General features: G+C 41.1%; 1 protein-coding gene across 5 annotated transcripts in view; it reads left to right on the top strand.

The window, feature by feature from the left end:
• Nucleotides 1-11,567, top strand: part of APTX (aprataxin) — a 21,436-nt gene extending 9,869 nt beyond the window's left edge. Inside the window, exons 2-8 of one of the 5 annotated variants that reach the window (XM_008576775.1) lie at nt 896-1,032; nt 2,437-2,483; nt 2,725-3,027; nt 3,618-3,677; nt 4,599-4,825; nt 10,109-10,212; nt 10,860-11,567. In XM_008576775.1, the coding sequence (XP_008574997.1) occupies nt 903-1,032; nt 2,437-2,483; nt 2,725-3,027; nt 3,618-3,677; nt 4,599-4,825; nt 10,109-10,212; nt 10,860-11,014 (1,026 nt within the window). In that variant the 5' untranslated portion in view covers nt 896-902 and the 3' untranslated portion in view covers nt 11,015-11,567. Of the gene's footprint in view, nt 1-589; nt 1,033-2,436; nt 2,484-2,724; nt 3,028-3,617; nt 3,678-4,598; nt 4,826-10,108; nt 10,213-10,859 lie in introns of those variants that run through there. The other 4 variants (XM_008576778.1, XM_008576777.1, XM_008576774.1 and 1 more) reach the window with 4 other exon arrangements.
• Nucleotides 11,568-13,618: the final 2,051 nt, after the last annotated feature.

Below are 13,618 nucleotides of genomic sequence, written 5' to 3'. Positions count from 1 at the left end.
CGTGTCCGGCAATGGATCACAACCCTCAGTGTCGCGCCCGTACTGGACCGGGACCGGCAACGGATCGCAACCCTCAGTGTCGCGCCCGTACCGGACCGGGATTGGCAACGGGATCGCAACCCTCGGTGTTGGGCCCGCACCTCGCTCAGCCAGTGAGTGGGAACCGGTCTGTATGTGGGATCCGAACCCTCGGCGGGAGCACCACCATACTCCCAAGCGGCGCACTGTAGCAGTGCGCCACCGGGCCGGCCCAAGGCAGAGAAGCCTTCTAATACACATAAAGACACCTAAGAACTGAAGAACATAACATCTTCATTCTTAAGTCCTTGGTTCTTTGTCAGACAAACTCCTTCTTATCCTTTAAAACTCCCGCATAAATATTTCTTCCTCATGAAGTTTTATAAAATACTCTCTGGAAGAGTCAAGTCAGTCCTTTCACTGGGCTGATGCCATATTTGGTTACTTTGTTTTCCTAGTGCTTATCACATTATATTTTAATAATCAGTATATTAGTCTATGTGTCCCACTGCACTCCAAGCCCCTCAAGGACAGGGACAATGTTTTATTTACACTTTGACCCTCAGCACATAGTCTAATGTCCAGCACATACAGTATATCGATAAATGTATAGCAAACATTTGATTGCTTAGCATGATTCAGGCAGGGAGGTAAATACTTATTTATCCACATTATCTCATTTAATCCTCACAACAGTTTCATGAGTCCTGTCATTACCATGGCTTGTAGGTGAGGAAATTGAGACTAGGAGGTGAAGTCACTTGCCTCCAGATGAACAGCTGGTAAATCACCTGTGGTGGGGCTGGAGTGTGGCCCTGGAGAACTCCTTGTGCTAGTGGATCTGTTTTTCCAGCGATTCTCTTGTTTTTTCTCTCAGAGTGAGGATGCGGGTATGCTGGTTGGTGAGGCAGGACAGCCAGCACCGGCGAATCAAACTTCCACACTTGGAAGCGGTTGTGATTGGGCGTGGTCCGGAGACCAAGATCACTGATAAAAAATGTTCTCGACAGCAAGGTAACTGGTCATAAGAATGTGGAGATTACCAGGTTTGGTGCAATAAGATAGTGAGTGATAATCAAAGATACACATTTCCTGGGTTTTCTTGATGGAAAACCTATTGTCTGCCAAAAACAAAACTCAGGAACTGAGCTTTTTCACCCGGAACCAAGGGTCCCATTCATTCCTGATTTTGCCCTCCCAATGTGGTAACATTCAAGGCAGGGTGGAGAGAGGGATGGGAACAGGCAGATTCCATCCTGTTACCATGGGACAGTGGAATTGAGTCCTCCCTACACCCTGCTTTGTCCAGGGAGATTGCTCACTCCGCAGCAAGGCAGTAACTGTGGGTTCTCCAGGCTGAAACCGTGTTTGAGAAGTGATGAGGGGTGCCATCCTTCACGTATTAACTCACACAGAGGGTTGTGTCCTTATAAGACTATGTCTTTCTTAGGGTTTAATCAAATGAAAAGTCTTTGCCCTCAGGGAAAAGCCTTATTATGTACTTCATTTTTTCCTGTTAACTTTGGACATTTCACTGCTCCTTGCAGTGTGACTTCCCTGTGGTAGGGTTTCCCAAGTGTTCTGGACTTAGAGAGTTGGAGTTTGCAGCACTGACTATGGTCTTCTCTACCTCAGTTAATCTAAGTGGAGGGAAGAAAAGCCATGCTTGAGCTTGCTAGGCCCAAGGTAGAGAATTAGCTGCTGTTTTTCTTTCTCTGTCCTCCTCTCACAACAGCAACTAGAGGCATGTGTGTGCATCAGCCTGTCCTCTGCCTGTCCTCCCTGGTGAGCAACTGTGGTGTCTCTTCTTTGCTCCGTCTCAACCCCAGATACTTTGTTCACTTAACTGAACACGAGTAATGTTACCTCTTCTCACACATGCTTATGTTCTCTCCTTGCAATCCTCTTTCTAGAACATTCCATGCCTCTCACCCAAGGCCAGCTGAACTTCTGTTTTTCAGGAATGTATTTTTTACCTCTTTCTCTGTTGAAGGCATCTGACAGGTTTTTTTTTTTTTTTCTTTTTGTAATAATAGTGGAAGCCTGATGTAATCCCCAGCCAAGAGCTTGTGGGGGAAATGGGAACCTTTTCCTGCTGCAGAGTCTGTGATCCCAAGCATGCCAGGGGTTCTGGAACAGGGAAACTTGTGGGGATTCATTGACACTGCCTCATAGGGGTATTAGCAGTAGGTAAGATAATATGTACATTGTTGGCCATTTTATGGAAGGATTTGAAGCTGTTAGAAATTGGTGGGATTTGGAGCCCCCGCCACCTGTGTAAGTCAGTTGCTCATAGGTCTTTCAGGAAATGTCTTTCAAGCTGCCTCCAAGTGAGGATTTATTGACCTTTAGGGAGAACAGAAGCAAGTGCCTGGTTCTTAGTTGCATTCGTGTTTAACTTTTCCTAATCTCTTTCAGTACAGTTGAAAGCAGAATGTAACAAGGGATATGTCAAGGTAAAGCAGGTATGTGTGCTTATAACTTGGATTTCCATTTTAGCCTTGATGATTTTCTTGTGCTATTGACTTTAGAGTGTCTGTGCCAGCCAATGAAGCCTTCTCTGTCATGTGTGGAAATGACAGAGTAATATTGGTGAATATTAAGCATGGTGTCTGGCACATAGAAAGTGGCTAACATAGCAGCAGCTGTATTACTAATGGCATTATTGCTATTATTATAATTATTTTCTGATGATTTATTCCATAGGTAGGGGTCAATCCCACCAGCATTGACTCAGTCATAATTGGGAAGGACCAAGAGGTGAAGCTGCAGCCTGGCCAGGTTCTCCACATGGTGAATGAACTTTATCCATATATTGTACAGTTTGAGGAAGAGGCAAAGAGCCCTGGCCTGGAAACACACAGAAAGAGAAAGAGGTCAGGCAACAGTGATTCTATAGAAAGGGATGCTGCCCAGGAAGCTGAGTCTGGGGCAGGGCTGGAATCTGGGAGCAGCCCTAGCCAGTGCTCTTTGCCCCCAAAGAAGGAGAAAGATGCATCTGCCAAAAAGGTGAGGGTAGTGTGGTTGACAGATGATGTTGAGATTAAATGAGATATAATGACTGAGTGCTTAATTGTTTTGTAAACTGTAAAGCCCAGACACATGTGAGGGGTTATTAACCATGATGAAAGAGTCACTTGTTTCTGGCATGAATATCACTTTGGTGAATGTCCCTTTATGTGTTTTTCTCTTGAATTCCTGAGGTAAGCCACTTGATGGTAGGCAGTATATTTAACATCGAACAACTAAAATGGGTCAGTTGTTGACCTATAGAAGGTTTTTATAGATGATGTAATTCACATACTGATGTCAACGTGGAAACTTGGTCAGGCCAAAGTTGGAGTGTGAGAGGCCAAGGAAGGTATGATTCATGCTCTGGCATTTCTGGCCTCATCTAAATATCCAGCTCTGAATATAGGAAGACAGTGGGGGTGGCTTATGGTCTAAAAGGCAATGGATTGAAATTGGGGGTCTTTCTAGTTTAATTCTCAAAAACTAACCTTATTTCCAAGTTTGATTGGACTTTGCTGCGCACAATATTAAATAATGCCATATTTAATTATTAGCATATGCAATTTATGTTGCTCTTTTTTGTTTAGGAATCACTGGGTCACTGGAGTCAAGGCTTGAAGATTTCTATGCAGGATCCCCAAATGCAGGTCAGAATAAAATTTTGGAATTTAAGTACATTTCATGTTTTAAATGACCACTCCACAGAGGTCATAATAACAATTGAAATCAAAGGATATCAGTCCTTCTGAATGAGATTTATTTTATCAGGCTATTCTGTGAGAATAAGTGGCTTTTTCCACTGGCAATAGGGTAGCAACTGGAATTCTTTAGAGAAAAGCTAACTTCTTCAAATGAGTGTCCTCTCTGCCTTATCCCTTTTATTTATTTATTTATGTAATTAAAAAAAAAAAAAAAGACCAGTAAAGGGATCTTAACCCTTGACTTGGTGTTGTCAGCACCACACTCTCCCAAGTGAGCCACGGGCTGGCCCTGCCTTATCCCTTTAAACCTCTAGTTACTATTAAGGGAAGTTGTGTTAACCTTAATGTGATACCTTTCAAGGGAGCATCAGATAATGTATTATGACCGTAGTATTGTGTTGCTTGGGATTAATAATCATGCATCATCCTTGGAAGAGCCTTTGAGTTCTGCTTCAGTTATGTCCTCATTGACAAGGAGCCAGGTCTGAAAGAGCTCCTAGGAAGTCATATGCATGTGTCACACAGTCTGCCATATTAGAGTGGAGAAGGATGCATTTGAATTTATGCTGCAGAGATTTTACCTCACATCTGTGCATCTTCTGTGTATGCTGTATAGTGTGATGGAAACACAGACTCTGGAGTCAACATGATCTGAGTTGGAATCCTAGATTTCCCACTTAATGATTTGTGCAGGACACTCAATCTATTTGAATCTTAGTGCTCTCCTCTCTCACAATTGGGATACTAAAACCTTTTTGCACAAGATTGTTGTAGGGATTAAGTAAGTTACTTAATGAATATGACAGCACCTGGTACACAGAAGATTCTCAGTAGATATTTGTTTCCTTTTCTTGTGCCCTCTGCTAGGTTTACAAAGATGAGCAGGTGGTGGTGATTAAGGATAAATACCCTAAGGCCCGTCACCACTGGCTGGTCTTACCTTGGGCCTCCATTTCCAATCTGAAGGCTCTGACCAGGGACCACCTTGAACTCCTCAAACATATGCACTCTGTGGGGGAAAGGGTGATTGCAGATTTTGCTGGGTCCAGCGAACTCTGCTTCCGGTTGGGCTACCATGCCGTTCCCAGCATGAGGTAAGCCTTGTGGATAGTGTTGGTGCCTCTTGGTTCTGTCCAGGTGGGCAGATAGATTCAGCCTGGGCTTGCTGAGTGGGCTGATAGCCTGGAAGCCCAGGGGAGCATAGTGGGATGTTTCCAAGGGAGGTGGACTAAAGTTTCCACCCCTCTGCCTGACTTGCCTCCAAGCCTTAAGTCCTGTCTTCTGCTTATAATTCAATCTCGTATGGTTCTTTGTTCCTCTCAAAATTTAAATCTTTGAAGGCCTAACACGTGAAGTAGCTTTGTTAACCTCAGATGAAGAATTGTGGTCAGTGGCTTTTATTAGATTTTTCAAAATTATCTGTAACCCCCAAATGATTAAGGACCATTGCTCTGAAGGGGAAAAAACATCATAGACTTCTATAGTCACAGTTTAGTACACTGAAGATTTAAAATAAAATGACCCCGCCGCTGTCAGCTCTCCTAGTTACATGCACACCAGCCAGCTGTGGCTCATTCTCAGCACGACTACTATCCAAAAAAAAAAAAGAGAGAGAGAGAAAGAAAGAAAAGTATAGAGTTTGCCTTATACCCAGAAGGATTCAGGAAGGAATGATTGATTCTTTTCAAAGCATGTAAACAAGGCATATGTCCTCAGTTCCTTTGATCTAAGCAATGAGACTAGATTTCAGGGTTTTTACCTTGTTTTTTTTTTTTTTTTTCCTTTTTGTCTTTTTTACTGACCGGCAACAGGATCGCAACCCTCAGTGTTGCGCCCGCACCGCGCTCAGCCAGTGAGTGGGAACCGGTCTCCACATGGGATCCGAACCCTCGGCGGGAGCGCCGCTGCACTCCCAAGCGGCACACCCTCCAGTGTGCCACCGGGCCGGCCCACCTTGTTTCTTTTTAAAGATTATGGTAAAATATATATAATAAAATTTACATTTTAATTTTTTTTTTCCTTTTTTTGTCTTTTTTCGTGACTGGTAACGGGATCACAACCCTCAGTGTCGCGCCCGTACCGCGCACAGCAACGGGATCACAACCCTTGGTGTCGCGCCCGCACTGCGCTCAACCAGTGAGCGGACCGGTCTCTATATGGGATCCGAACCCTCGGCGGGAGTGCTGCTGCATTCCCAAGCGCCGCACTCTACCGAGTGCGCCACCGGGCTGGCCCCATTTTAATAATTTTTAAGTGTACAGTTCGTTGGCGTTAAGTATATTGACATTATTGTGCAACTGTCACTGCCATCTATCTCCAGAACTTTTTTTCTTTCCAAACTGAAACTCTGTACCCATTAAACAATAATTCCCCATTTTTCACTCCCCCCAGTCCCTGACAACCACTATTCTACTTTCTGTATCTATGAATTTGACTACTCTATGTACCTCATAAAAGTGGAATCATACAGTATTTGTCCTTTTGTGACTGGCTGATTTCACTTCACATAATGTCTTCAAGGTTCATCCACGTTGCAGCATGTGACAGATTTCCTTCAGGTATTTTTTTTTTTTAACCACCGACACATTTTATTTAGGTGGGTAATTATGACTTAGTTTACTGGCTACTTTAACCAAATGAAATCATTGTGCCACATTTTCCCCAATCAATACTCCCTCTTTTAAAGAGGCATAACTTACAATTAAATGCATAAGAAGATGTATAATTTGATCACTTTTGACAAATATAGTCATGTCACTATCACTCTGATCGAGATACAGAATATAGAACTCATCTGTCATCTCATACCAGAAAGTTCCCTAGTGCCCCTTTCTAGTCAGTCCCCTCTCAACCACCAAGCATTGTTCTGATTTCTTTCTGCATAGATGATTTTTGTCTTTTCTAAAATTTCATATGAATGGAATCATACAGTTCACACACTTTTGCCTGGCTTTTTTTGGTCAGTCTAATGATTTTTAGATTCATGTGTGTTATTGCCTATATTATGGACATAATTTTTTTTTCTTCTTGGGTACTTAGAAGTGGAATTGCTAGCTCATAGGGTGGATTTATGTTGTATCTCATTTTAAAAATATGTGTTTTTTATTGTTAAAAACTTGTTCAAAAATTTAGGAGGAAAAGTCACCCATAATCCTATTTTCCTAATGCAGCAGAGCCCATGCCTAACAGAACCCTTGACCACTGAGCCCTTTTCACATAGTAATTATGGTGTCCATACCTTTTGCATATAATGAATGCTGTTGTGCTAAGGAGAACGATAAAAGCAAGAGCAGGTGTGTGTGGGAAGCAAAATGAGCGGTAAGGAAAGTTGCCACTTACATACCCTTTTATGATACTCTTTATGATGTAATTTTGAATAGATAAACATGATAGAAAGGAAAAGTAATAAGCAAATAATTTTTCCTATTGTAAAAGTAATGTTTCAATTTAGAAAATATTTTTTAAAAGTATGAAGCAGAACAAAGACCTTTCATAATTTCTACCAGTAACTAAACGGTAGACCTTTTTTTCCTATAATGTTCTTTTTCTGCTCCAGGATCCAATCCAGGATCCCACATTGCATTTTTTTGTCGTCTCTCCTTAGTCTCCCCTAATCTGTGACAATTCCTCCTCCTTTCCTGCTTTTCATGACCTTGACACTTTTGACGAGTACTGGCTACTTGTAGTTTGTAGGATGTTTCTCAATTTGGGTTTGTCTGATGTTTTTTTCATGATTAGACTGAAATTATACATTTCTTTTGCTAAAAATACCACAGAAGTGATATTTGTGATTGTATTCTTCCCAATGCATCATATCAGGGGGTGCAAGGAATGTTGATTTGGCTTTTTACAAGTGATTTTAACCTTGATCATTTGTTAATGTAGTGTCTGCCACAGGTTTCTATACTCAAAGTTACTATTTTTCCCTTTGTAATTGTTGAATATCTTAGGGGAGATATCTTGAGACAGTGCTACTATCCTGTTTCTCCTCAAACTTGCACTGGATGATTTTAGTATCTATTTGTGGATCTTGCCTACAATAGTTATTACTATGATATTTACCTTTTTTGGTGTTTTTTTTGTTTTGTTTTTACTATGGTGTTTACCTAAGGAGATTTTATACTTCCCTCATCTAATTTACTAATTGAAATTCTTCTGTATGGAAGAGCTGTCCCTTCTCCCTCATTATTTATTTATTCAATTGTTTATTAGTATGGACTCATGGGCATTTATTCTATGGGTTGTAATTCAATGCTATTGTTATTTATTTTATTCTTCAAATTGTTCTAGCTTTGGTCACTGGTGGCTCCTTTATTTATTTATTTAGAGCAGTAAGGGGATCGCAACCTCTGGCAGGGTGTGGTCTGCACCACGCTCAACCAGTGAGCGCACCAGCCATCCCTATATAGGATCCGAACCTGCGGCCTCGGCACTACCAGTGCCACACTCTCCCAAGTGAACCACGGGGCCGGCCCTCTGGCAGCTCCTTTAGGTCGGCTCCTGTTTCACTTTGGCATGTACCCAACATTTTTTGAGCACTTCTTTGTCTTTTGGTCTCACAAGATGTTCCAGGCTCTTGTATTTTTTTGTGTTCCAGTCCTGGAATGAACCACTTCTCCAAAGAGCCCTAGGTCCTTTTTTGGAGAAGAGTATTTCTAAACTAAGACCTGGGCACTAGGTTTCTGTAATGAGAGAAGTGGGTGTTGATTCCAGGGTGTCTTGCTCCTAGGTCCTCTAAGATGGAGCCAGGAAATACATGTGTGAATCCTAACCCACACAGACACACACACATCTCCAGTCCAGCTCTGCAAGGTTCATTCGTTTCCCTTTTTCTTTCTTTGTAACTTCTTTTTCCAAGGGTAACAGTGAGAAACCTTGTTCTTATTAGCGATAATAAGTTCACTTACTTGTTTAATCCTAGTATACATATAAGATAGTTACAGAATTGCTAACTCATACCCCTGTGAGAAAGACATTTACTCACTAATATTTGTATACCGTTCTTTTTGTCTTTAGCCTCACAGTATCCAGTCAAAATAATGATTTCCAAAGTTACTTAGTTATTTTCTTCCTCATTCCCTTAAGTGTGGTTCTCTTATTCATTTGTGATAGTTATTCTTATTTTTTTTCCTGCTTATGTTCTATTTTGGATTCTGCACACATACTGATTTATTTTGATTATTTATTGGGGAATGTGAAATCTTACTGATTGTAAGAGTGAAAGTCACACAAAAAGGCATTCTACTTGGTTTAACAAATCCAAAATAGAACTGATTTTTCTTCCCCAAACCTGCTTTTTATCTAACCTTCTCCATCAAAGTGGCACTGCCCCAAATCAGCATCTAGTCTATTAGTAAGTCCTGCTGGTTCTATTCCAATCTATATTCAAAATAGGACTGCTTCGGGGCCGGCCTGTGGCTCACTCGGTAGAGTGCGGTGCTGGTAACACCAAGGCCACGGGTTCGGATCCCATATAGGGATGGCCGGTTAGCTCACTGGTTGAGCGTGGTGGTGACAAAATAGGACTGCTTCTTGCCATCTCAACTATAGCTCAGCTCTAGTCTAAGCTGTGATCATTTCTGGCTTGGACTGCTACAGCAGCCTCCTAACTGGTCTGCCTGTGTCCCCTTCTTACACTTTCTGCAGTCCTTTCTCCATACAACAGCTAGAGTGATCTTGTAAAAGTGTTAATAAGGTAATAGTACTCCCCTGCTTAAAATCCTTCAGTGGCTTCCTAATGTTATCAGAATAAAATGCAACCCCCTTGCCAGCCTTTTAAACCCTTTATGATCTGGTTCTTGCTTACTCTCTGCTCCTGGGCTCCAGCGATTCTGGACATAGTTTGGCCACATTATCTTCTTTATGTCCCTTGGTTGCACCAAGCTCTTTTTCATCTTACAGCCCTTGCACTTGGCCTCCCCACTTTCTGAGACACTCTTCCCCCAGATCTTGCTTGCCTGGCTGCTTTCTCAGCTCAAGTCACTGCAGAGCCTTCTCTGAACACTTTAACTAATTAAAGAGGCAACCTCTACCCCCAGGCACCTTCTATCCCATTTCCCTCTTTTATTTTTTCTTAGCAATGTTAACTATTTGAATTTTCCTTGTTTATTTGTTTACTTATTATTTGTCTTCCCTCATTAGAATATAATTTCTATAAGGTCAGAGGCTTTTCCTATTTGTTCACTGCTAAATTCCCAGTGCCTAGAACAGTCCTTGACCCAGTAAATACTTACTGAGCATTAAATATTTTAAATAAATGAATGAGTGAATTGAATTAAATGGACACACTATTGATACTTGATGTACCCATACTTTACTGTTTTGTCATTTTGATTGAGCCATAGTTTTTAATGATCATTTTTTTTTCTTTCAACTAGCCATATACACCTTCATGTGATCAGCCAGGATTTTGATTCTCCTTGCCTTAAAAACAAAAAGCATTGGAATTCTTTCAATACAGAATACTTCCTAGAATCACAAGGTAAATAGTGCTCTTTGGTTTTCACATTTGTTCATTTTCTCAGATGTTCTTGTACTTGATTCAGTAGTTTCTCAGAATAACAATTTGGCCTCAAAAACCCATGTAAAATTTGGTGTTCCCTATAAAGAGAGCACTATTAAAAGAAACTGGGTTATTTGGATTATAGTACAGTTACCACTTTACTGTGAGCAGCCTTCTTGGGGCACCTTGAGAGCTGTTATGTCAGAGTCAAAAAGTGTTTTGTGACAACAGGGGATTTAAAAATTGTGAGAATTATTGGAGTTCATGGATGAGAAAGCTCTGAAAAGTTTTGTCTCTTCTGCTACCAACTGGATAGGAGCTGAGGGCTCTCGTGTCAGGAGTGGTTAATTAACAGGGGAACTTCAGTACTGCTGGTATGAAAGCTATCATTTACCAAGGACGTAAGTTCTTGACGTAGTAACATGGATTGCTTAGAGTGTGTCTTGAAGGAATGTATTATCTCAAAGGTAAGTTGCTCAGGTTTAGAATCTGATCAAGCCCATTCGTAACTTCAAGCTTAGTAACTTTAGAATACCTGGTGTATTGATTGGAGCCATATTTTGTTTGGTATCTTATATTGGCTTTCCAGAGTAGCTGGGATTTGAACCTTTCTTCCTTGCTTGCAGCTGTGATCAAGATGGTAAAGGAGGCTGGCAGAGTGACTGTCCGAGATGGGATGTCTGAACTCTTGAAGCTACCACTTCGTTGTCATGAGTGCCAGCAGCTGCTGCCTTCCATTCCTCAGTTGAAAGACCACCTCAGCAAGCACTGGACAAAGTGATTTTACAGAGCTGGAACTTCCAGCAAGTGTGGCTGATTCTCTGCTGGCACCTGTCTGGGTTGCTTGCAAACTTCTACTCATGTGTGTTAACACTTAACTAATGCAGGATATAGAAGCAGAGGACTGGTTATATACCTCTGTTCCTCACATTTATCCCCCCTCCCCAGAGGCATGTGGCACTTTTTCATCAGAGCAGCCAGAGTGGTCTCTTGTTTATCCTCAAGGCACTGGTAGGTCTTATTCTATGATCTTAATCTATTCTGTAATATTCTTCTCCCCTCCTTCATGGGGAGACTTACTTTCTCCTGTCTCTTCCACTCCCTTCTATCCAAGATCACCTAAATGCTGCCTTCTCAGAAAGTCTGTCTCATTTGTTCTTCCTTGTGAGCAAAGAGGCTAGATGAGGGGGTGGAAGGTGCGGTTTTCTTCTGATATCAGGGGTTCCTGGCTGGTGAGTAAACACTTACCCCATGTAAATCACAGTTCAGCTGTCAGGTCTTCTTGCTGGCCTGCTTGGATCTGTTGTCTGAAAATAAAGTTTGTTTGAGGCATCTCTCTTAAGTGATTAAAAACTATCAGAAGTTCAGCTGACAGTTCTAATGCCAGAAAAAGTAGTTGGTGAATGAAAAAGTTTCATAGAACAACAGTTTTATTTCTCCCTGAGAACAAATTTGGATGGAACTGTTCTATCAAGTTGGTTTTTGGGCAATATTGGAACCAAAGCTAAAAAATTGTTTTTGATCAAATCGTTGATATATTTGGGGATATGACCTTTCATTTGAGTTGTAAAAAAAGAACACTCTTAACAAAAGCTTCTCTTTGGTGAAAGAAAACCTCAATCCTCAGAGACCGTATTTGACTTCAGTCTATTTCACAAGTAAACAACATGCCATAGTGGTTGCTTGGTGAGCTTGGGTATAGTAATAATTAGTAGTAATTAATGATTATAGCAGCTAACAATTGTTCAACTCCTATGTGTCCAGGATTATGCTAAGCAAATTATCTCATTTAATTCTCACCATAGGAACTCTGTGAGGTAGGTACTATTGTTGTGCCCCTTTAAGGGATGAGGATCTAATATTCTTTTTAAAAATAATTGGTTATGAATATTCATGAGATACAAAGCTGATTGTCACCCCTCGTGCCCAAGATATGAAGGCCAGATCCATATTGGCAGCATGCACCTTACCACAAATTGTGTTTGTATGCCATGTCCCTCACCCAATTATCCCCCACCTCCCCCACCACCCCAACTCTGCTTTGTATCCCAAGGTATGTTTTCTTCTGCAAGTCCAACACATCACTGTGGACTTTCTTTCCTTCTTTCTTTCTCTCTTAGCTCCCAATTATGAGTGAGCACATGTGGTGTTTATCCTTCTGTGCTTTGCTTACTTCACTCAACATAAGTTTCTCCAGCCTCATCCATTTTGTTGGAGGATCTAATATTCTATAAAAGGTCCTGGGCTACAAAGTCAGTGTTGGTTCTGAGGCATCAAACTCATTATTTTCCCTGTCAGCTGAACAGCATAAATGTGGGAATAACTAGCAGGGGCCATAGAATCCAGGGACCTTGGGCCTGTGCTGATCAAAAGCTTTTCATGTTGTTTCATTGATTTCCTCAAGGCCAGCAAGTTCCTTTAAAGGCCCCTTTTTAAAGGCCCCCTGTTATTACCCAACCTTTCATCTCTGTCCTCTGTTCCTTCTGTACTCCAGGAATGTAATCCTTATATTACTGCTCGCTTAACATTTCTTAATATTTCAGTGAGAAGATACTCTCCTGATGACACTGATGGAAAAACAGACATGGAAAAGTGATCATTCACATGACACAATAATAGTCAATAAGAACATCAGCCTAACAATGAGACAAACAACCTAATAACCCCTCAGTGTTTCCTAACTTAAAAGAACACCCAGATAGAAACACAAAATTATAGACAGAAACCAATGATATTAATACACCACTTACTCCTTAACTGCTCATAATTATTCATTTTAAAGCGATAAAACTCATTATTTATTGCAAAAAAGGTAAATCTTACAAATGAATATAAACTAAAAAAGCAAAATATCTCCCCCCCCCCTTCATTCTAATCCCATTCCAATGACCTTTTTTGAACAGTTTGGAGTATATTCTTCTAGACCTTTCTGTGGATGTGTATACGTGTTTAAATACACATACCATGTACACACAAATCAGCATGGGTTTTTCACTGAACGGTATGTTATAGACACCTCTCCATTCATTACCTCCAGATCTACCTTACTGTTTCTCACAATTACATAGTGTTCCATTGCATGAAAGCACCATAATTCAAGTATTCTTCTACTGGTAGGCAGATAGTTACGTTATTTTTAGGTTCTCACACTACAAACAATTGTAAAATGTGTATCCCTGTTTACGTCTCTGCATACTCGTGAGGATTTCTACAGGACACATTATGTAGAACTTACTTCCATAGAAAGCTGCAGCCTCAGAAGGACTGCGGACCTCAGTCCAGATCAGACTTGCCCTTAGGTGCACATTTTGTCCTTCTCAATATGATGTTTTTAACTAGCTCTGGTCATCTATTCATTTGACCTTTTGTGACAATGACCTTCCTG

This window comes from Galeopterus variegatus, unplaced genomic scaffold (genome assembly GCF_000696425.1).
Source record: "Galeopterus variegatus unplaced genomic scaffold, G_variegatus-3.0.2 Scaffold1401, whole genome shotgun sequence".
In the NCBI taxonomy this organism is placed as follows: Eukaryota; Metazoa; Chordata; class Mammalia; order Dermoptera; family Cynocephalidae; genus Galeopterus; species Galeopterus variegatus.
This window is presented reverse-complemented; position numbering and strand designations above follow the sequence as displayed.